Source organism: Brassica napus, unplaced genomic scaffold (genome assembly GCF_020379485.1).
Source record: "Brassica napus cultivar Da-Ae unplaced genomic scaffold, Da-Ae ScsIHWf_262;HRSCAF=435, whole genome shotgun sequence".
Classification (NCBI taxonomy): domain Eukaryota; kingdom Viridiplantae; phylum Streptophyta; class Magnoliopsida; order Brassicales; family Brassicaceae; genus Brassica; species Brassica napus.
This window is the reverse complement of record NW_026015929.1, coordinates 139,321-164,028: the sequence shown is the minus strand read 5'-3', so window position 1 is coordinate 164,028 and position 24,708 is coordinate 139,321. Positions and strand designations below refer to the sequence as shown.

Sequence of the window (24,708 nt, the reverse complement as noted above, 5' to 3'; positions counted from 1 at the left end):
TAATAAAATAGAAAAAACAAAAATAAGAGCCTAAATCATATTTCCGAAACAAGCTCTCCCTACCTACATCTCTTTCTCTCGATCGACTTTGTTCAGGTTCGTCTCTCATCAATTCTATCACAGTTTACGGTTGATTATACAGTACAAAGTTTTATTTATGAAAAGAAAAAATAACTGATGCATAATACATCAAAATTTAGGTCTTAACTTTTGTGTAATTGATTCGCTGTAGTAACTGTAGTTTTGATCTCTGTACTTTTTTTTTTTATTACTGTTAGGTTGTAGTTTGAATCTGGCTGGTCTTGAGATTTTTGGGTGCTGCTGCGTTCAGTTACGGCTTACAAAGATTTTTTAAGTGATTGTAAGGGCCCCATGAAAAATCTAAGGCAGCTTTACTTGGAAGCTCAAGGAAGACAATGTCCGAACTTAGGAATAGATTTGCCATTGGATCTCGTCATGGAGATTTTTGTCGAGAGTTCCAGCAAAGAGTATAAAAAGGTTTTGTTGCGTATCGAGATTGTGGGGATACATACTTGCCTTCCTTTTACCGAGTTGTTCCTGACCAAGTCTCCGTGTCGTCCACCCCTACTCTTGTTCACCTTTGAAAATAAGGAGAGTATATTCTTCTTCTCTGCACCTCAGCCTCAGAATCCGGGTGTGATTCATCTCTTGTACCTGCTCGTTATAATGTTCACCGCAAGCATTATCCCAAAGATTTTTCAGTTAGAGTTGGTTCTCCTCTTGGTGGATTCATCTGTCGTCAAGATAAGGGGGAAAGTAGATACTATAGTTGTTAGTAACCCCGTCACAGGAGAGTCAATATTCTTACCAGAGGTGAAATCCAAGAACATTAATATTCAGATGATACCTTTTTAGGATATGATCCCATCAACAAACAGTTCAAAGTATTGTGCGTCAAGTTTGGGATGTCCCAAATACGTCTGATGACCATCAAATTCTGACATTGGGGAATAATAAAAAAACATTTATGGAGAACAACCCTATGCAAACCCCATTATCCTAAATCTAATGGAATATGCATTGATGGTATTTTGTATTATTCATCTGGGTTTGATTTGAGGACAACAAGGGTTCCACCATAGTCTGCTTTGATGTCAGGTCCGAGAAGTTTAGCTTTATCAACATAGATCATCAATGCATGTTTATGACTTGTGCTTGTACTTTGATCAACTACAAGGGTAAATTAGGTGCCTCCAGTTTACATTATCGAATCTAAGATGTCTTGTGTTTTGGGTTCTTGAGGATGCTGGAAAATGTAAATGGTCCAAGTGTGTCTACACTATACCTCCTTTGTGGAACAACATAGTTGGTCGTTCTGACTTGGACATTGTTGGAGTGACATCTGGAGGTGAAGTTGTGTTGGCCACGATGCATCTGCTTCATCCATTTTACATTTATTACTACAATCCCAAGGGCAATACTTTCATAAGAGTTCTAATCCGAGGTCTGGAAGGGTTTGTACGTGCGAGAGTTTACACTTCTCTAGACTATGCTGAGAATTTGAAACATATGTAAGTCTTGATCAACTTTTGTTTTAAAGCATTGTCTTGTTCAGTATTTCAGTTGATTAGTGTCTGTATTCCATTTTTTTTTTGTTTGAAGGACTGAGTATGACAAAGGAGTTAACACAAACATTTACTCTTTAACGGAGGCTATTTCAAGTCAGCTTATGCATCAGTACGCATTATTATATATCTTTATCTTCAAAATTTCGTTTCTTCTTTCACACAAAATTTGTCACTGCTTAACAGAAGAGCATGTTTTGAAGAGCCAATGCTTTGGGAGTGAAATACAGTGCACCAAGCCTATTTAGACCGCCAAGATTGCTTATGCATGTTTAGACATATTCCAGTTATATGTATTCTCCTTTTCTAATAATATACATATATCTGTTTTGTTGTAAATAATACTCTCTTGGCTGTTTGAACTAGTAAGTTCATATCATTTTGTATAATATATAAAGTAATTAAGAAAAAAAATCAAGATTCGATTCTAATTAATTCATGTTAAATAATTAAGAACCCCATCAAAAGTCAAATTATGTACATACTTTTTCAAACAAGCCAAAATAAATTTGTAAGATCATATGATAATATAATATGTATATAATATTTCCAAGCCTGATGATCAAATCACCGGGAATCAACTTTTGCCTAAAACGTTTTAGGCACGACAGATACTTGGCTCCAGAAATTCACCGGTATGTACGTAGAGACAACTAATGAGATTAGCCTAATTTTTCCAGCATATAGGACAAGAACTTAATCGTCCGCCAGTGAAGCTTGTTTATAATCCTTTTAGTAAAGGGTTATAAATCAGCAAACTTCAGCTTGAGGAAGCCAAGATACCAAGTAAGAAAATGCCGGAGTCTGATGCATGTTGCCACACTCAGTTATGAAGTTTCCATAAAAAAAGGTAAAGGTTCATATATAGTCCATGATAAGACTAAAATGAGAATTTAAGGAATCAAAAAGTATCGGACATTATTGTAGAAACACAACGGAGTTACTGGAACTGAAAAAGGTACTGCAAAAGAGATATCGAGTGTAAGAGAGACACAAAGGGTGACGAGTGTTTTCTAAGTTTTATTTGTTTAGGACATTAGTACAGTCGCTTTCTCTCTCTCTCTCTCTCTAAACGTAATGGGGCATATACTTGGGGTTGCACTGAACTTCTGATAACCTTTGATTACTTTGTTCACTGCATCCAGAAAGTCTTTCTCAGTCACCGTCTTTCTCCTAGCTCTGATTGCATACATTCCAGCTTCAGTGCACACACTCCTGATATCAGCTCCTGGCAAGAAGAAGAAGAAGAAGATTACACAAAACCACAAGAGAAGAAAATAGTATATCGGAGATGGGTTACCAGTTGAGTTTGGGCAGAGGCGAGCAAGGAGCTCAAAACGGATGTCTCTCTCGCAGTTCATGGTTCTTGTGTGAATCTTGAAGATCTGTGTTCTGCTCTCCAGATCAGGCAAACCAAACTCAACCTTACGGTCAAGACGTCCAGGACGTAGAAGAGCAGGGTCCAGCGTGTCAGAACAGAAGTAACCAATGAGTCTAACGGTATAACTGTGTGTGTAGTTTACTTAAGGATGGTGATGAGACTGTGGACCTGTTTGTTGCCATAAGAACCTTGATGTTACCACGTGCGTCAAAACCATCAAGCTGATTCACAATCTCAAGCATAGTACGCTGGACTTCATTGTCACCTCCTACACCGTCATCAAATCTAGCACCACCAATGGCGTCAACTTCGTCAAAGAAGACAATGCATGCTTTTTTGGACCGTGCCATCTGCAAAGCGAGTATGCTAAATGACATTTCAGAATATAGCAGCGTTGGCTAGACAAAACACCAGATAGCAAGAAGGAAAGTTGACAGTAAATTACCTGAAACAGTTCACGAACCATCCTAGCTCCTTCGCCGACATACTTCTGAACAAGCTCACTGCCAATAACTCTGATAAAGCAAGCATCGGTTCTGTTGGCAACAGCTCTAGCCAAAAGGGTTTTGCCGGTACCAGGAGGACCGTAGCAGAGAACGTGTTGGAAATAAACATGAAGTTAACTTAGGATCTAAGTTACATCTTTCCTATTTGAGTTAGGATTAGAATAAGTTAATTCCTAAGAGTTTAGGAAAGTTAGTTCCTAAGAGTTAGGAAATAATATCTCTATATAAGATGCAAGAGTGTTGCATAGATATTAAGAGTTTTGAGAGATTGTGTGAGTGCTTAAGTTTTGAGAAAGTTCTTAAGCTAATAAAGAGAGTTCTTTATATTGTGTTCTTATACAATCTTTAAGATTTTATTTGGTATCAGAGCCAGTACCAAAAAATCGATCAAGAGTTTGATCAAGAATCATGGGAGACTTGGTAACGACGACAACCAAGAAGGATGGAGGTTCATCCATAAAGTGTCCGATGTTAACATCAACGAATTACACCGTATGGGCAATACGGATGAAGATGCTGCTTAGGGTTCATAAAGTTTGGGAAGTGGTCGAGAGCGACTCAACCGAAGGAGACAAGAATGACTTGGCGACAGCTCTCCTCTTTCAATCTATTCCGGAGACTATGATCCTACAAGTTGGAGCACTTGATACCGCAAAGAAGGTTTGGGATGCAATCAAGACCCGGCATGTAGGAGCAGATAGGGTTCGTGAAGCAAGACTACAGACCTTGATGACTGAGTTTGAACGACTAAAGATGAAAGAAACTGATAAGATTGATGACTTCATGGGCAAGTTAACAGAGATATCTTCAAAATCCGCCGCATTGGGTGAAAGTATGAATGAAGCAAAACTCGTAAAGAAGTTCCTTCAAGGGTTACCACGCAAGAAGTACATTCATATAGTTGCTTCACTTGAACAACTTTGGACTTAAACACCGCGAGTTTTGAAGACGTTGTAGGCCGTTTAAAAGCATACGAGGAGCGTATCATGGCGGAAGAAGAAGAAGATACACAAGAAAATCAGAGCAAACTCATGTACAGCAACACAGAATCTCAAAATTACAGAGATAGAGAAAACAGAGGAGATGGAGGATACAGAGGAAACGGAGGTCACAGAGGAGATGGAGGATACAGAGGTCGCGGTCGAGGTAACCACTACTATGGCAGAGGAAGAGGACGTGGCAGATCTTATTGGGACAGTAGAGATACAACAAACATCATATGTTTCAGATGTGACAAAACGAGGTCACTTTGCAGCAACCTGTCCTGATAGGCTTCTCAAGCTACAAGAGACAACCGAGAGCAAAGATGGAGATGAAACTCACGAAGCTGATGGACTTTTGATGCATGAGGTTGTATTTCTCAACGAACGGAACGTGAAACCTAAAGATTTTGAGTCTAGTACTGATGGAGATAAGATATGGTACTTAGACAATGGAGCGTCTAACCATATGACAGGAAACCGCAGCTTCTTCAGATCTATTGACAACACGATTACCGGGAAGGTCCGTTTCGGAGATGATTCGAGAATAGACATCGAGGGAAAGGGAGCTGTTCTGTTTATCACTCCCAACGGAGAGAAAAAGACCCTTGCGGATGTCTACTACATTCCAAAACTTAAAAGCAACATCATAAGCCTCGGTCAAGCCACAGAATCAGGATGCGATATACGAATGCGAGAAAACTATCTTACACTCCGTGACAAAGATGGTAACTTGATAGTCAAGGCATCAAGATCAAGGAACCGTTTATATAAAGTTGCATTGGAAATAGAAGAACCAACGTGCCTACAACTTCAAAGTCATAGCGAATCCTCACGATGGCATGCTCGTCTAGGTCATCTCGGAACTGATGCGATGAAAACCATGATAGGAAAAGAACTTGTGATAGGAATTCCCAAGCTCAAAGTCGAGAAAGAAACATGTGAGTCTTGTCTGCGTGCAAAGCAAACAAGACATTCTTTCCCAGCGGCTACATCGTATCGAGCCTCCAAGATACTAGAGCTCATTCACGGAGATCTCTGCGGACCGATTACACCATCTACCATAGGGAGGAACAGATACATATTCGTTCTCATAGATGACTACTCACGCTACATGTGGTCTATTACGTTAAAGGAGAAGCGTTCCATGGTTCTTCATCAAGAAGAAGCAAGAGGCGTTCTCCTTCTACTTCGGCAATGTAGATGTAGTCATCGAGATAACCAGGTTTCTTTGAGATTCTATTTGATCTTCGAGGAAGAAACTGCTCTGTTTGCTCTTCATCATCATGATTGCTGTCATCATCCTCGACTGTATCATCTTCTTCATGAGTGATGTCGGCCTGGTTGTCAATAGTAGACTCGTTATCTTTTTCTTCTTGTTGATTCACATGATTACCAAGTGAAATTTTAAACTCTCCGGGCTTCTCTATTACTACACGATCCGTCTTGTTCCACTCCCAAGCTTTGTCTTCATCAAAGACCACGTCCCTGCTCACTACTATTCTCTGGCGTGTGGGATCAAACAGCCTATAAGCCTTAGAGCCTGGCTCGGTTCCAAGGTGCACGAGAGTATGAGACCTATTATCGAGTTTTTTTAAGTTTGTCGCCTCTGTTTTGGCATAAGCAACACATCCAAATATTCTTAGGTGAATAATGTTTGGTTTTCTCCCTTTAAAAGCTTCATACGGTGTTTGTGAGATCAGGGTCTTGGTTGCTATACGATTGATTAAGTAAGTTGAGTGCCTCACAGCTTCTCCCCAAAGATAATTTGGTACCTCCATGTACTTCAAAATGCTTCTTGTCATCTCTAATAGGGTTCTATTTCGCCTTTCTACCACTCCGTTCTGCTGTGGTGTGTAAGGAGCCGTTAAGTGACGTTGTATGCCTGATTCTTCGCAGAACTTTTGAAACTCCAAGCTTGTGAACTCTCCACCTCTGTCTGTCCTCAGCGTCTTGATGGGTATACCAGTTTCACGTTCAACTAATGCCTTGAATCGTTTGAATTTTTCGAACGCTTCTCCCTTTTCCTTTAACGTAATAGACCACATGTAGCGTGAGTAGTCATCTATGAGAACGAATATGTATCTGTTCCTCCCTATGGTAGATGGTGTAATCGGTCCGCAGAGATCTCCGTGAATGAGCTCTAGTATCTTGGAGGCTCGATACGATGTAGCCGCTGGGAAAGAATGTCTTGTTTGCTTTGCAGCTTCTGTAGCGACCATGAATTCAGCTTCACATGATGAAAGAGCTACAGTCTCTTGTTTCTGAGAGCACCAAGTGATGGGACACTTGTTCAAGTAAAATATGTGTCCTGTGGTGCTTCTACCATCATCCTCGTCTATATTATGGCTTGAGTCACTAAATCCTTCCAGTCTTAATGCGTTTGTACGTTCGTACACGAGACCCAGCTTCGTCGATCCTTTCAAGTACCTCAAAACTTGCTTAAGCGCTGCTCCATGAGACGTCTTAGGATCATGCATGTACCTGCTCAAAAGGCCTACGCTGAAAGCAAGATCAGGGCGTGTATGTAACAGATAGCGTAGACACCCTATCTTTCTCCTATAATCCTTCTCATCTATGCTTTCTTCTTTATCTGCTTTTGAGACCTTTAAGCCGAACTCCATTGGCGTCTGGACTGCATTACATTCTTCCATACCGGTTTCAGACAAGATCTTCTTAGCATATCGTTCTTGACTCAATGTTATTCTTCCACGTTCTTGGTTCACTTCAATACCAAGATAGTAGGTTAACAACCCGAGATCACTCATCTCAAAATTACTTGACATCTCTCTCTTGAACTCGTGTATCATAGCTTGCTTTGATCCCGTGATTAGTAAGTCGTCAACATACACAGCTACTAGGAGAAGATGATTTTTCTCTTCCTTGCGATACAAGGAAGGTTCCTTTGAACATCTCTTGAATTTTAATTTCTCTAAGACTTTATTCAGCTTCTCGTTCCAGGCTCTTGGGGCTTGTCTCAGGCCGTACAGAGCTTTATGAAGTTTGTATACTTTCTCTTCGTGACCTCTAACTTCAAATCCTTCAGGTTGACTTACGTATACAACTTCTTTCAATTCTCCGTGGAGGAAAGCGGTTTTGACATCTAGGTGATGAATCTCCCATTCGCTTGAGGCAGCTAGAGCAATAAGAAATCTCACGGTCTCAATCCTGGCAACTGGTGCAAAGACTTCTTCAAAATCGATACCGTGGCGTTGAATATAACCTTTAGCCAACAGTCTTGACTTGTACTTATTTATGCTCCCATCTGCATTCCGTTTTATCTTAAAGATCCATTTTAATCCAATTGGTTTAGCTCCTGGAGGTAAGTCAACGAGATCCCAAGTTTTATTCTTCACAATCGATGAGATTTCTTCTTCACAAGCTTCACGCCACACCTTCTCCTCCATTGTAGCTCTTTCATCATGTGAAGCTGAATTCATGGCCGCTACAGAAGCTGCAAAACAAGCCATATGGCTTCAAGAATTGTTGGAAGAGATCACCAAGGAGACAAGAGAAAGAGTTGTGATTCGTTTGGATAACAAATCAGCAATAGCACTTACAAGGAACCCGGTCTTTCATGGTCGTAGTAAGCATATACATAAACGCTATCACTTCATCCGTGAATGTATCGAGAATGAGCAGGTTGACGTCCAGCACATTCCAGGAACAGAACAGAAGGCTGACATTCTGACTAAAGCTTTAGGAAGAATCAAGTTTCGAGAAATGAAAGAGCTTGTAGGAGTTCAAGATATTGAAGAAGTTAACTTCAAGTTTAAAGGGGAGAATGTTGGAAATAAACATGAAGTTAACTTAGGATCTAAGTTACATCTTTCCTATTTGAGTTAGGATTAGAATAAGTTAATTCCTAAGAGTTTAGGAAAGTTAGTTCCTAAGAGTTTAGGAAATAATATCTCTATATAAGATGCAAGAGTGTTGCATAGATATTAAGAGTTTTGAGAGATTGTGTGAGTGCTTAAGTTTTGAGAAAGTTCTTAAGCTAATAAAGAGAGTTCTTTATATTGTGTTCTTATACAATCTTTAAGATTTTAGAACGCCCTTGGGAGGATCTATTCCAAGCTTCAGAAACTTCTCCGGGTGAAGCATTGGCAGTTCAACGACCTACAATCAACAAAGAGATAAAAACGTTTAACAATTGGCTTCCTTGAATAATTATAATACATCAATAAGGTTATAACAATAGGTTGACGACGAGATAAGATAATGAAAACAGGAAGAAAACAAAGTACAGTAAAAGACCTCTCGCATCTTCTCAATCTGCTCCTTGCAGCCACCAACATCATTGTAAGTAACATCAGGTTTCTCTTCAACAGTCATCATGGTGACACTAGGATCGATTTTGGGAGGTCGAGGAATCTGTATCTGATACTTATTCCTATCAACTCTGCGAATACAAATCAAAGACATAAGAGGAACGATAGTAGTAATAGGGGGATAAACTGAAAGAAACAAGAAAAATATGCATACAAGAAGGAAGGAATCTATAAGTTGATAAGCAGGGAGAGAACATACCCAACGCGCATGCCTTCTTCAATGTCAGTGGGAGACACTTTATCGCCAAGGCCAACCACAAACTGCAGTCAAGACAAAGAAAAAAAGAAGAGATAAACCAAAACAGGTTTTGCAATGCCTTAGCAATCTGTTTGACATTAATGACGTACTTGGCATCTTCAGTGTTTGGACTAATAATCTTAGTGCATCTAGCAACCTGGAGAGGCTGCTCCTCTTGCATCATCTGTTTATCAGAAACGAGATCCCATTGACTGGGACATTGAAAATTTGAACAAGTTTCTGTTATGTTTCTTTTTTTCCTTTTCCTAGTGCAAATTTGAAAATTCAACTGTTTCAAAGTAACAAAGATCTTTCTCAGAAGTTCCAGTGAAAAAAACACTTGAAAGAATTGGAGCGTAAATTAGCTTCAAACATCTGAAAATTTGGTCCAAGCAAAAAACAAAAGAGCCTAAAATTAACAAAAGAGTTAGACTAGATTGCGATATTTAAGAACATCAATCTTATTGAGATGAAATAATTTGCAAATCTCTACGATGGTCTCCTCACTAAGCCCTTCCTCGCTAGCTTCACCAAGTAGCTTGCATAGCTCCTCTGATGGCAGCAAAACCTGTCTCATTAGAAACAAAGACAAAATAAGAAACAAAGAAGAAACCTTTTTTAAGTTGCCGAGTAAAACAGCTTACACATGTGGGAGATTGAGGCTTCTTCTTGTTGTTATTGCGTTCATCTGCATCATCAGTTTGGTTTGGGAGGAGCTTAAGCAGTTGCTCGCTTCCCTGCAATATCAAAAGGTGATCTTATGTCTATATAAAACCTTTTATGATAATGGGATTCTGTACAGGGAAGTAAGACATGACAGACCTGAAGAGCTCGCCAGTGGGAATATGTGCGGAACAAGACCCAGAAGAATGGTATGTTTGGTAATGGCAATACCTAAATGGAACAAAACAACAAAGGCTTTGTTGGTTTATGAGAGATTTTGAAGAAACTAAACCGAAATGCTAAGGCTTTCATGTACAATACCATAAATGCACTGGTCAATGGAAGCAAAGTTACTGAGCCAATCAGGTACTTTTTGTGCAGGATTGTTCCACTAGAGATCCAATTACAAACACTCATGTCAAAATCACTCGAGAGGGCAATGTGAAAACGGTAAAACATTTACCTCATAGCAATGTGACGTAGTCTCCTGCGTACAAGTCTAGGATCTAAACTGAAACATTTGACATGGATTAGCTAAAAATAATCTGAATTCACCAGAACACAGTGAGGAAGGAGAGGGAGAGAGTAGAACCTAGGAGGATAAGAGACTTGTATGGAAGTGACCTCCTTAGATATAGACTTCAAGAAAATCTCAGACGGCTTAACACGAGCCAGAAGCTTCAATCCTAACCTATACATCCATAACCACAGAGACGACCATTTAAAACAACAAACCTATCAAAACATAGAACAAAGGCAAAAAGCCTCAAGATACGTCTCAAATAGGAAGCCAAGACAAATTTACAAACCCATGAATCTTGTTCTTCATTGACCCTTCAGGTGCTTTCTCAAGACCCGTCCACGCTTTGTTCATCTAATAATCATCACAACAACAATTCATCAAACTGACAAAAAAAAAAATACCATTTTAATGTTTTTCTTGTAATCAGAAACAAAACAAAAGCTTACTGGTCACACTAATAGTAGATACATAAACCTCACTAGGCGCCACATAAACACACGGGCATGTCCACTTTATATATATAGAAAGAGAAAAGGAGTTTCAAAGCGCCTACCTTGTCAGAGATGAAATCAACAAGGAGCTCAGCGTTGGCATTGATGGGCTTCGACTCAGATGATAACTTCTTCCATAAACCTCGTACAGTGGTCGGAGTAACACCTGATGGAGTCTGGGCAGCGAAAGGATCAACAGATCTGCTGAAACACCACTTCCTCCCTTTGATCGGGAACACCACCAATCTAGCTCTCATTATCACACTTTTGAGAAAGGTCCGATCTTTAGTGAGATTTTGTCAATCTGTCATCTGGGTATTGCTAATAACGACGTGGGTTTTTTTTTTGTATATTCAATTGAAAGCTTTTAGATAAATATCGACCGACTAATAAACCGAGTCGAAGAAGCGGCGGCGCGGCGCGTCTCATAAATGAACAGAGATATATATAAACTCATACAAATAACATGGGTGTATGCACTATCTTATGTAATACATTAACAATTGTCTTTTATGAGATTGTGGATCAGAGTTGATATTATGATAATGACAGATTATATAAGCAATTAACAAATGCCTTTAGTGTTTAGTTTTTAAAATCATTAGCCATTTGGATAAGCACTGAGGCAATTAGAAACTCACACGCCACTCGGAACAATCTCAGATTATAGTAGGCTTTATTGGATGATACACTACAAGACTGTATGATATAATAAGCTATGTTTCCTAAAAAACAAGAGAACTAAATTGTTTATATATGATGACAACTCTCAACACGAGAGATTTTGTAAATCTCCTTTGTTCCTAGTTTATTTAATGATCGGCTGCTCGTTTTGGAAGTTGCAACCTAGTCTTTTCTGAGTATGAGGATATCCTCTCTGTAAAAACAGAACCTGAGGCACCAATGAACACGTTTGACATTGTGCATATATATATATATAGTCTTGCCCACAATATTGCTTCCACCTAAAAAAATTATGATTTTCTTGATTCCATTCTTTCAAATGCCCAAAACAAAGAGGGAAAAGAGAAGATGTTACCTGTGAGTCGCCCTCTAGACCATGTCTGTACAACAAAACAATGCATCCCATTTAGGATCAATTACAGTGACTGTAGGCTGTAGCAGACCAGTTTTGCTTTCATCTGCATCCGTAGAGACAAGTCAGCAGCTTGGATTCTTGGCATTACTAAAACAAAGGAGAAAACTACTTAGCAAGGTTCCTGGTTAATCGAATATTCAGCGATTTATATGATATGACAGAGCTTGACCAAAAACCACTATAAAAAGACCCAAAATGAGCTCACACTACGTGGCTTTCCTCGTTCCACAGTAAAATATGTTAATCATACGACGGCCGTTTACACAGTAAGATAACAATTGAAACGGGTCGGGTCACTGGTAACAAAGTAGAACGACCCTGAGACGTGGCCGTTTATGATTACCCTCCACCACAAACCAATACGTCCCCGTTTGACGTCCCACCTAAAGCCTAAGGCCCATTAGCCCAATATTTGTATGATACGGGTCGGGTAATTAAAACAACCCGGTTATCGTTATCCACCGTCTCCTGGTTGCTGCGTCAAAGCCAAGACAGAGAAGTGTATCTTGGTTCACGGTTTTTGCTATTTTCTGTGGCTTGTCCTTCTTAAAATTCCTGCCAAAACTCTCGCCTCTCCATTCAGCAGAGCAACATCGAATCTCTTACTAATGTATCATTGTCTCGTATAATCTCAATTCTGATCGTGTCGGAAAGAAAAGAGGGTTTCAAGTTTCTCTCTTTTCTCGTTTTCTTGGGCTGAATGAGCTCCCAATGACTTCTTTAGGTACCTTCTCTGGTAATTTTTCAGATTCTGCTCAATAGTTTTCTGGGTTTTGTTTGGTTATAGAATTCCACTTCAGTGTTGTCTATTGGGTCTTGAGTGACAAATTCATTTCATTTGCGGTCTTGGGTTCCTAACTTGTTGTGTTTAAAAGACTATTTGTAGAGAATGTATAGTAGTGTTTTGGTGATGACTCTTTGGTTTGACATGACATGCTTAATCTTGCAGATATTGCTACTGTCCGCCCTTCCTTTCAAGCTCATCTTGTTCCACAGAGTATTAAACATGCTAAAACCTTACCTAATCCATGGATACAATCCACTTTCTCCAAGAGTTTGAAATTTTACACGGCTCATCTTCATGTACGAAGAGGCAAATTCCTTATCACTGCAGTGGCCACTGCTGAAACCAAATACCCTGCTCACAAAGAACACGAGCAAAGCTACTCCCTGTCTCCCTCTGATGGTGGAGAAGATGTGGATGGTAGAGAAAAGTTGAGAAGGATGAGGATCTCCAAAGCAAATAGAGGGAACACTCCTTGGAACAAAGGCAGGAAGCATAGTCCTGGTGGGTGACATTTCCTCAGCAATCTATCTGAACTTGCTTCTAGTTGGTGAACTTTATAACAAAAAGTTTTTTTTTTTTTTTTTTATTTTGCGTTTATGCAGAGACCCTACAGAAGATTAGAGAAAGGACAAAGATTGCTATGCAAAACCCAAAGGTGATGTCATGTAAGAATGTTCATATATGTCTTCTTAGAAGACTTGGCCCTAGTATAGTGGGACTTGTAACCAATATTAATTGTTAGTGCACACAAGAAACAGTTTCTACCACTAGGACGTTTATGTTTGTTCTATGCATCAGATTCTCTCAAGGCCTCATAGAACCTTTTGTGCCTTCTTCCTTTTGCAGATCAAGATGAAGTTAGCAAACCTCGGACACGCCCAAAAGTCAGTACTGGTTTTTCTTATGCTTTTTTTTTGTGTTTTTATCATAATGTTATCTTCTCAAACTTGCATTCTTTTTACAGCGAGGAGACACGGTTGAAGATTGGGGAGGGAGTGCGGATGCGATGGGCAAGGCGGAAGGAGATGAGAAAAGTGCAGGAGACATGTCATTTCGAGTGGCAAAACGTGTTAGCAGAAGCTGCTAGAAAAGGATATACAGACGAACAAGAGTTTCTGTGGGATTCTTACAAGATTATGGATCAACAGAATCAGCTGGAGTGGCTGGAAAGTGTAGAGCAGAGGAAAGCCGTTAGAGGAGTTAAATCCAACAGAAGAGCTCCAAAATCTCCGGAACAAAGAAGGAAAATCGCAGAGGCAATAGCTGCTAAATGGGCTGATCCTGTAAGTTTAGTCCTGTAGATTTGATCAACTCAACTTGTGTGATGTTTTGTTCTTACATGTCGGTTTGGTTTCTCTTGTCAGGCTTACCGTGAAAGGGTTTGCTCTGGCTTGGCAAAGTATCACGGTATACCTGAAGGTGGCGAGAGGCGACATAGAAGACCAAGTGGGAATGCAGAGCCGAGAAAGAAGAACCCTACAAGTAAAATTACAAGAGAACCAGAGACCGAACGGCAAATTAAAGTTAAAGTAGTGAAAGTAAGAAAGCGAAGAACACCTGTTTATAAAGATCCTCTGGCGAGTACTAAACTTGAAATGATAAAAAGCATCAGAGCAAAAAGAGTTGCAGAAGAATCTAAGAAGATGGATGCTGTGGAACGAGCAAGGTCAGTGCTGTTAACATATCTATGTTTGGAATTGTAACAAAGAACTAACGTTTTGTTTCTCTCTTCTCAGGCTCTTGATCAGGGAAGCTGAGAAAGCTGCCAAGGTCCTTGAGATTGCTGCTATGACAAGCCCTGTTGCTCAAGCATCTTTGCTAGAGAGTAAAATGCTCATAGCAGAAGCAACACAGCTGATTGAATCTATAGAAATGAAGCAGGTAGCTTCAGATGAGGATGGGACTTCACCTCAGCCTAGTAATAGTCTTCTTGATGTAGACACTGAATCTAAGACCGAAGACACAACTGATCAAGAACAACCAGGAGATGTTAACGGAACATATACATTCACCATCAACGGAGAGAGTCTTCACTTGAACATGAAGCCTAGCGATTTGCGGACATTCAACATAGAAGGTCCTACAAAACAGCCAAACGGAACCAGAGTCTATCCACCACCAGAGTCTAACGGATCTGTCAAGCTTCCAAATGGTTTTAACGTGTACCAGGGAATGGAAGAAAAGGCTGAGTCTTTGGAGTCAGGAAATGTAACCAAGAAGTGGGTTCGTGGAAGGCTAGTAGAAGTCACAGAAGCAGCCTAAACTTATCTTATCAACCTTGTTGTAGCGATTTAGCAGAGAATTTTTCTTTTATCATATTGTTCAATTAGTGATTCAAAGTTTTGGCTTCTTTGGTCTCATTATGCTTGAGAGAAGCGGTTTACAGTTTGAGAGATGTACCAGTTGTATCTATAAACTCAATTGTCTGTCAGAGTTTCAGGTTAGTAAACAATTCTCCACAGCTTTTCCGTTATTATTAAAGTATTAAAATATTGGACAAAGTAAAATTTTAGAGTAATAATCTCATATACTCTTAATAAGACAAAATTTATTCTGACATATTCTTACGAGTTCTAACATATTCTCTATTCTTAATGAAATAAGAGATTTCTAATTTTGCCCTTATGTTTTTCCTCTTCAATTGAAAATTTAAATTTTGAATTTTGGATATCAAATTTAAAATTTGAATTTTGAATTTTGAATTTTAGTAAAACTAAAAACCAAGTTGAACCAAGTTACACCAATGTCGAAATACAAACTTGGTATAACTATGTCATAGTTTTACCAAGTTATACCTCGAAGATGGTATAACTAGGTTATAGTTTTACCAACGATTACACGAGTTGATAAAACTATTACAAAGTTTTACTAAGTTGTACCATTGTTGAAGTACAACTTTGTAATACTTTGAACCTAGTTTAACCAAATTCTATGGTTTTACAAAGTTGTATTTTAACGATTGTATAACTTTATAAAACTTTGTTTCTAAGTAGAAGTTTTACTTTCACATTTCTCATATATTCTTGCAGCAAGCCAGATCTGTAGTGCGAGATAGAGAGAGAGAGAGGAAAGAGGAAAACATATAATATTCAAAGAAGAACCCTAAAATTGCGAACAAAGAACAACAAATCAAAAAAGAGGAGACACATATAAGATTTGGAGAAGAATGGATTCGAAGAAGAAGAGATTCCAAGAAGAAGAGATTTGAAGAAGAACAACGGAAAAGCAGAACAACCGAAGAAGAAGAAAATTAAAGACAAAAAAGATTTGGATCCAAGAATGAAAGAGAAGAGAAAAAAAAAAGAGAAGAGAGAAAAAAGAGAAGAGAGAAAGAAGATGAATAATAGAAATGAAATCTAGATCTGTAGATATAAGAGATAAAATTAGGTTTAGTGGCATGTTGTGTAAATAAGTAGATTAATATTTGGTATATTAGATTTTTTATCAGATTTTAAATTAAAAATAAATGAAAATGAAATGAATTAAGAGAGAGGAGTACTGGAGAATACTTTTTTTTTTTGAAGAGTATTGGAGCCATTGAAATTTTAAGATTTTAAACTAGTTTTTTGTTTTTACGTCAAAAGGCCATTCTATTACTCAAACTTGAGGTGGTCTGGATAACCATGCCGGAATATAACAACCAATAAAATGTAACGCTTTATGGAAAGATCTAGCCGTCTTAGTTAAAAAGTCTGAAAAATAATTTCGCGCTCTTGGAACATGAATGATGTTGAAATCCGGAAAGCATATCTGTAGCACATTTATCCTCTCCGATTATGTCGCAAAGCTTGGCCAAGCATGAACTTCTTTTATCATTGCAATTAGCTCCTTACGGTATGTCCCAAAAGTTTGGCATGTTGAGTGTTGAAGCATATTCTCCATTGACCACCGCAATGCTTCTACTTCCGAATGCAAGGCTGATTCCTGTTGAGTGAAATTTCTTGTCCCCAGAAGTTGAATGTTCCCACCACTGTCCATCCACACCCATCCACGTCCACTAAAGTGAGCAGAAGCCGTCCAAGAGTCATCTAACAAGTAAATATTACCCAAGCTTATTGTTGGACCCAATTTTGGTCAAGACCAAAATGGGCCCCAATCAGAGACATGGGCCGAGGCTCACAACCAGAATCGAGCTCGAAGAAGGAGTCATAGAGGTCGCAATGATCGCGCAACAAGAAGCTGAGATCGCGGAGCTGGCACGAAGATCTCAGAGTCGACTCGCCATAAAGGAAGGAGAAGAAACAAGGAGCAGGACACGTTGAAAACCCTTGAGAGAGCCTTACATTCATATCGATCTTATTGTCCTCCCAATTTGAGATTCCTTCTTGATCGAACTTGTGTGTATCATTCGATCTAGTTCAACTCATTGTATTCGATCCCATTTATCAATAAAGTCTATTTTCGCCTACTGAAAACTGTTTAACATCGTTGTGTTCTAAAGATATCGCTGCCCACATCATTTGTCTTCCCTAGATCAATCCGATCACTATCAAATACTTTGTGTAGAATTTAGGTTCTACACTTATGACTTTGGATCCCACAGTGTTTTTATCTTGAACCACTGTTTGTACCACTTCGTTTGCATCAAACCAGGCTTGACATTCACTTTCTACATGTCGAACTAGCTCCAAAGGATCTCTGTCTATCCCTCTTGTCATTCCTAGCCTTCCACATATACCAGATTATCCAGGGGTAAGGATCCATGTCTCGTTCTGGTTCGATAATACTGTTTTTCCTCCAGAATAGATAATCCATATTTGTGTATACGCTTGGCACTGGAAATATATTTGGACTTGTTGGACTCGATGATAAGGACCACACTTGTAGAGCTGGCAGACATTCAAAAATGGCATGGGTTACATTCTAAACTAATTTATATTAGTCTTTTAATAGATCTTAATTATTTAACTAAAACTAAATGTTTTGAAAAATCTGAACCCCTTAATGGTTATATGTATGTATAGAGATGTTCTGGAATGGCTTGTTTTCCTTACACTTTCCCATGCTAAAAAAACCCTTAGATTTTGAATAGAAGTAGGACTCTTTAAACTATTATAATTTTAATCCATTGTGTTTATTCCTCAATTTTGATATTTTATTGATTTCAACTTAAAATTTTAAAATGTAATTCTAACTACAAAATCTATTGAGGGTTTTCTCGATAGTATTAAGTTATGTAAGCTGAGTATGACGGTTTAACACAAACTTTTCCTTACAATAAATTGGAAACTACGCTACTATCTATAATTAAAGAATAGGAAAAATTCTTTATCAACAAAAAAAGAATAGGAAAACTAGACTTTAACAGGTAAACCGAATATACGATATCAAAAAAAAAACAGAATATATGATGTCGTGTATATATATATGGTAATATCTATCGAGGGTTTATTTCGCTGACTTGTGGTGATACATATGGAGGCGGAGAAGAAAGAGTTGAGGCTGTACAACACCATGACTCAGCAGAAGGAAGTTTTCAAACCGATCAATCCCGGCAAAGTCGGAATGTATGTATGTGGAATCACAGCTTACGGTTTCAGTCACATTGGCCATGCTTGTGCCTCCGTTTCCTTCGACGTTCTATACAGACACTTAGGGATGTTATATTGGGTTATCTAGTCCAGCCCTAATCATACTTTAGCCCTACTAATATATGCATGAAGGGTTGGGTTAAGGTTGGAATGTTGGATCAGGGTTAGCCCATTATGTAATATCTTTCAAAACACAAGCAAATAATATTAACATGTGATTTAGATAATTATAGTAATATCATCAAAAGATATATAATATAATCAAACAATGTTTTGCGGTTTGAGAATTTAGACGGAAAACAAAATTTTGGGGGAAATTAAATTGTTGTGGTTATGGCCAAAAATAAGGTTTTGCAAGTTCAACAAAAATAAGATTATGTGTTTTAGCGTGAAAACTTGATATTTTCGGTTTTAGCGGAACAATTTGATTTTTTGGTTTTAGCGGAAAACTTGATTTTCCGGTTTTAGCGGAAAACTTGATTTTCCGGTTTTAGCGGAAAAATTGATTTTAGCGGAAAAACTTGATTTTCCGGTTTTGGCGGGAATCCCGATTTTACTATTTTGATGGGAAAACTCGATTTTCCAGTTTTGGCGGAAAAACTCAATTTTCCGGTTTTGGCGGGAAAACGGGAAAACTCAATTTTCCAATTTTGGCGGAAAAACTCGATTTCACGGTTTTGACGAAAAAATTTGTTTTTTCAATTTTGGCAGGAAAACTTGATTTCTCGGTTTTGACGGGAAAACTCGATTTTCCAATTTTGGCGGAAAAACTCGATTTCCCGATTTTGGCGGGAAATTTCGATTATCTAATTTTGGCAGGAAAACTCGATTTTCCAATTTTGGCGATTTCCCAGTTTTGGCGGGAAAACTCAATTTTTTCGTTTTTGGCAGGAAAACTTGATTTTCCAATTTTAGCAAGAAACTTCGATCTTTTGCAATTTTGATGAAAAGCTCATTTTTAAAATTTTGATATAATTTTCTTTTTTTGCAATTTTAGTGAATAACTCAATATTAAGGATTTGAGAATCAATATTACGGATTTGTGAGAAAAATTCTCCAAAAATTTATCTAATAGGGTCAATCCTGTCAAAACCGTTTACTAAATCTAACAACCTATATAACAACCCTACAGGCACTTGAATACTCTGAACAGACTGCATAAGCCAAAGACTTTGTTGACAAGCGCAAAAGTGAGTTTGGAGCAAAGATGGCAGACGATTTAAATACTGTCCACATACTCCAGGGTGCTTACCAACGTGCATTGGAATTCATCAACGCTTCCATCGGCGAGCTCAAGAAAATGCTGAGTTATGCAGAGAGGATGTCACTGTTTGTGTCACTCTTTGAGATTGAGAAAGCAGCCAGGGAAGTTCTTGATGTGCTTGGTTTACTCAATGACCTGAGCTGTGCCGAGATTTTGAAAGAGATGAAGCAAAAAGCACTAACAAGAGCAGGATTGAGCGAAGAGGACTTTTCACAGAAGATGGAAGAAAGGACAATGGCGCGGAAGAACAAAGATTTTTAGAAAAGTGATCAGATTAGAGCAGAGCTGGAAATTAAAGGAATAAAATTAATGGATATTGGCAATGAAACTGTGTGGAGGCCATGCTTAACTTCTCAGGCTAATTCCAGGGACTACGCAAAAGAACATAAAGAGAAAGATAAGTCAAACACTTTATTCTCATTCTTATTTTTAGGCTTTGTTTAAGACTGTTTTTTATTACTCTGTTTTAGTATTTTGCCAATGATTCCTAATAGACACTTGTTGCTTTAAAAAAAAACACATAATCTATCAAACCTAAGCTGAGCTCAACATTGCTCTTAGAATATTGTTATCATAAAGCAGACAGAAAAAATCATATTGTTCATTATCTCTTTAGTACTTGTCTCATGTCAGGTTGTACTTCCAGTTTTTAAAGTGACAATTGGTATATGTATAACTCAATACGTATGTTGAGTTTTGGTCCTTTGGACTAGTAAACCATTACTCCCTCTTTTTCAAAAAGACATATGTTCTAAAATTTTATGCATTTGAAGAAAACATATGAAACTTTGATTATCAATGCATTATTTTGTAATTAGTTATTTTCCATAACTTTTAACCAAAAAAAAATTAATAACCACAATTATATTTTGGAAGTTCGCAATTTCTCATTAATTAATAAATCAAAAATATAAAAAATGTAATTTTTGAAACAATTTTTTTCTTTTAAAACAAGATCTTTTCTGAAAGGAGGGAGTATAATTTTTAAGCTGATATTGACTGACGATCCGATGAGGAAATTGACTAAACCAAGTCAACAACCCAAAGCGTGTTCCACTGACTTGTGTCCCAACTTTCTTCAATATCTTGAACCAGTCTTTGTTTCTCATCGCCACTTTGCCGTGAGTCATGGTTTCAAAGACAGTTTCCTCAAAGACTTAATGGACCTCCAACCAAAACGTCGACCTCATAAAGCTTCACCACTTTCAATAAAATCATCGATCTTTCAGGTCTTAACAGCTTTACTCCTCACAATCTTCGTCTTGATGTGATAATCTTTCGTGTTCCTTTCTTCCCACGCAACAAAGTCTAAGTTTCTAGGGTTTCACCAAAATTTGTCAACGACATGGACGAAGAATCTGCTTCTAATGGCTCCATCTTCAGAAACTTTGAAGGAGAAGAGATGATGGGAAAAGTAATCCTTTTTGCAATCGTATCCCTCTTTACAGCGATTCTCTTCCTCCTCTTGCTTCATCTCTACGCTAGGCTCTTCTGGTGGCGCGTAGAGCACCATCTCAACCTAAACCTAACCCAACCCGACACTCCTGGCTCCACAGTCATCGGCCGCAACAACCAACGACGTCGTTTCGTCTTCGCTCAAGGCCAAGAAGTTCCTCCTCGCAACGCCGGTCTCGACTCTACAACCCTCCAGTCCATCCCGATCCTTGTTTTCAAGTCTTGTGACTTCAAAGACGGGCTAGAATGCGCTGTTTGTCTCTCTCATCTCGTTGATGGGGACAAAGCTAGGGTTTTGCCAGGGTGTAACCATGGGTTCCATGTTGATTGCATCGACATGTGGTTTCAGTCTCATTCCACTTGTCCTCTCTGTAGAAACACCGTTGGTTCTGTGGAAGAGACAAGACATGGAGGGAATGAGGGTTTGTTGTCTCAAAATCAAAACTTTGGATCTGGGCATTCATCTCAAGATCAGAGCTCTGTTCTTGGGTTTCCGACAGAACCTCAGAATTTTCCGACAAATGTACTAGTTTGGGGAGATCACAATCAAGTTAGAAGTACAGGTCTCGTAGTTACTGAAGATCTTGGTTCTAGTGATCATCAACATGAATCTACTAGTAGTACTAATAGCTGTAACAGAGCGCAGGAAGTAAGGGAAGTTGTGGTGGATATTCCAGTGAGTTCAAGTGAGATATCATCGGCCGAGATAATCCAAGAAGAAGAAGAACCGAAGTCACCGATGTTCACAAGGTTGAGATCACTTAAGAAGTTGTTGAGTAGAGAGAAGAAAGGTGTTGTTTGCATTAATGGTTCAAGCGGTACCAATAACAGCAATCTTTGAAATAATAGCTAATCTTGAATCCATTCAACAATTTATGTTTTGGTATGTTTTACGAGAAGTGTGACATGTATAGTGTGATTCAAATCAACATTACTAGAGATGATTTATTAAACTATGGTTGATATACATACAGTAGAGTCAAATTCTTGCAATGGTTTCTGTACTTTTACATTTATCATTACTTGGGAAAATAACATTATATTAAAGGGTGACAAACCATATAATATAATGGAACATGAACAAACTAAAGAGTAATTTGAGCAACATAAAGCCTAAGAAACAAAAACACAAGTGTCGAGTTTATGAAGCAGTTGACATTTGCATAGGTGTCACATTCTCTACATAATCCATAAGAATGTGAACTTAAGGTTGCTCTTTAAATGCTTTAACTCCTCGAATTTGACTCTTCTGATAGTGTACCTGTTCAAGTCTCGATTTTCACCTGTTCCAGAAAGTCCAATCCATTTATGTTTCTAGACCATTGATGACTAAATATTTATGTGGTGTCTTGCATTGTGAGAATGCTATGCGATCCTCCAAGGCTTGCATATAGTTCATGATGAAGAAAGCCAGAGATTTTTTCGTTGGTGAATGTTGCATTGTATTCAGTTATCAGGATATAGATACAGTCACATAGTTGAATATCTAAACTAATGATCTTGTTAAGGATTCTTGTACAAAATTCTTTACAAACATGTTTAGTCTTGTATACACATTCTTTACCAATTTAGTATCTTCAATCTATATATATACTAGGGTTAAACCCAGCTGTGAGTAAGTGAAAAAGCAAGGTTCAAAAGAAAAAGCAATAGAAAAATCTTAATTTTAATATATGTTTAAAAATATTTAGTTTACTCTCATTTAAAGTAATTTTTATTGTTCTTGTTAGAAGTATCATGTTTGTCTAGTTAATTATGAAAATTTTGATAAATGTATTATTTTTCATTACAATTTTTGTTAAATTTTTAATGAATTTCCGTTTTTAAAGCAAAGCCAATGGCACACAAAAAAATAATATCTCAACAAAAATCAAAAACAAATCCATAGAAAGAATCCTGTTTTAATATCTAAATTTTGGTCAACTATATATCCATGTTCCATAAAACCAGTATATCAATTACTATGTTTGAATCACAAACGTGCTTGATGATTGATACATGTATATGAAGTCGAGGGCCACCAGATAATGTAATCAGTCCTTGAGATATATTATAAGCCATGTGACAAAATCATTTTGTCTTAATATCTCTTAATATATCCTCGTTGTTTTTTTCAATAACTTACCATTAGATGATTATCCACGTATAGGTGCGGAATAAAATATATATTTTAATACTTCATCTGTTTCATATTAAAGGCCTGATTGGTTTAAATGCAGCGGTTACGGTTGCGGTTGCGGGAGTTTGTGGATGCGACCGGTTGTGGTTTCTAGCGGTTTTAAGATATTTGTATGACTGGTACTGCGGTTAAAAATTGGTGCGTTTGCGGGTGAGTTATGACTCGTTAACTACCAAATACGGTAACAGTCAAATAATAAATTAACAATATTTACATTTAATATAATTATAAAAATATGAAAAATCATAATATTTTAATAAATATAAAATTTATATTTAGAAAGTTATAATTTTAATTTTTGAAAATTTATTGAAATGGCTTTTATTATAAAATTTTATAATATTAATTAAAATATAATAGATATATTTTAATATTTTCATAATTTCAATTTTAAATTTTTTATTAAATATTTTTACTTTTGTATATATATTGTTTAAAAAAAAAAAAAAATTTTACCCTCTCGCAACCGCAAACGCTAGTTGTAACCATCTTTTGAATTTATGAGATTCGGAGCGGTTTGAAGCGGTTTAGAGAGATTTGAGTGATTGTTGCAAACCGCCGACAACCGCTACCAACCGCAAAAGCTGCGTTTACGGGTGGTAGCGGGAAAACCAGTAGCCCCCTAAGTGTCATTTTGATTTTGGGCACACATATTAAGAAAATAATTAATTTTGTATATTTCCTATATAAAAACACAACTACCTATACACCTAACCATATTTCAACCAATAGAAAAATAAATTATTGCATAAAATTAATAAATTTTGCATTGAAAATCAAAAACGACACTTATTTTGTAACGAAAAAAATTTTCTACAACGCACTTAATATGAAACGGAAGGAGTAATTGCTAAATACTACTCCCTTTGTATCATTTTAGTTGGTGTTTAAAGTTTTTAGACAAAGATTAAGAAAATACAAAATTTTATGTAGTTTATTTTGGTTACATAAAAGTAACATTAAATAAAATTAGTTTAACCAATAAAAATAAAATACAATATTTTATAATTGGTCACAACTTTTTAATGATATTAAATTTTATCTAGAATAATGAGAACATCACATAATATGAAACAAAATTAAAATCCCTAAACATCACTTAAAGTGATACGGAGGGAGTAATTTTTTCCCTTAAACCATAATTATATCATGTCACATGTCCTATATATATTAATTTGAATATCAACTAAGTGTGATTTTTACTCATATGATTTTTTATCATTTGTATTGTATTATAACAAAAATTTTAAACTATAAATCATAAAATTTCTAGTGTGAGACTTTCAATAGTTTTTGTAGTTTATAGCCATTTTTAAAAATTCAAAAGATAACATATACGAAAAATTTAAAATTTTATTATATAGTTAATATGATTATTTAATTTATTTTAATAATATAATATTAAAAATAATGGAAGATACGTAAATTGTTATCAAATATTTATTATTAAAATTGTTAATTATCAAATATATATTTTATTCATTTTGGTAATTTTGTAGCCTTTATTTAGTAAAAAAAGGAAAAAAAAATAATGGTAAATTGTTAATTAATTTAATAGTTAGTTTAATGAGAAGTATATAATATATGTTTAGTGGATTAATATATTTTTCTAAAAATTTTAAGAAACATTTTAATGATGACATGTTTCATAGATAAAATCTTGTAATCCTTCTTTTTTAATACAGAAAATTAAT

The 24,708-nt window shown here is 37.0% G+C and overlaps 2 protein-coding genes, 1 long non-coding RNA gene and 1 pseudogene across 5 annotated transcripts; 3 read left to right on the top strand and 1 right to left on the bottom strand.

Annotated features, from left to right (window-relative positions):
* Positions 1 to 369: 369 nt before the first annotated feature.
* Positions 370 to 1,834, top strand: LOC125601682 (annotated as a pseudogene).
* Positions 1,835 to 2,744: 910 nt separating this feature from the next.
* Positions 2,745 to 3,062, bottom strand: LOC125601680. The gene is made up of 2 exons (XR_007334367.1): positions 2,887 to 3,062; positions 2,745 to 2,814 (listed from the first exon to the last, which is right to left on the bottom strand). It is a non-coding gene; the product is annotated as an uncharacterized LOC125601680 (long non-coding RNA).
* Positions 3,063 to 12,265: 9,203 nt separating this feature from the next.
* On the top strand, positions 12,266 to 15,058 carry LOC125601679. Of its 3 annotated transcripts, none has more exons than XM_048773722.1 (7): positions 12,266 to 12,522; positions 12,748 to 13,086; positions 13,188 to 13,240; positions 13,432 to 13,469; positions 13,550 to 13,868; positions 13,950 to 14,251; positions 14,322 to 15,058. In XM_048773722.1, the coding sequence occupies exons 1-7, from the start codon at positions 12,510 to 12,512 to the stop codon at positions 14,845 to 14,847; spliced, it is 1,590 nt and encodes a 529-aa protein (XP_048629679.1). In that variant the 5' UTR covers positions 12,266 to 12,509; the 3' UTR covers positions 14,848 to 15,058. The 3 variants fall into 3 exon arrangements, with proteins under 3 accessions (XP_048629679.1, XP_048629678.1, XP_048629680.1); XM_048773721.1 differs by having other exon boundaries at positions 12,276 to 12,534; XM_048773723.1 differs by lacking the exon at positions 12,266 to 12,522 and having other exon boundaries at positions 12,920 to 13,086; positions 13,188 to 13,250.
* A 5,338-nt stretch (positions 15,059 to 20,396) lies between these two features.
* On the top strand, positions 20,397 to 21,804 carry LOC125601692 (RING-H2 finger protein ATL60-like). Its single transcript, XM_048773738.1, has one exon. It carries the CDS (start codon positions 20,726 to 20,728, stop codon positions 21,674 to 21,676), a length of 951 nt encoding a protein of 316 aa, XP_048629695.1. The 5' UTR covers positions 20,397 to 20,725; the 3' UTR covers positions 21,677 to 21,804.
* The last annotated feature ends 2,904 nt before the right edge of the window (positions 21,805 to 24,708 follow it).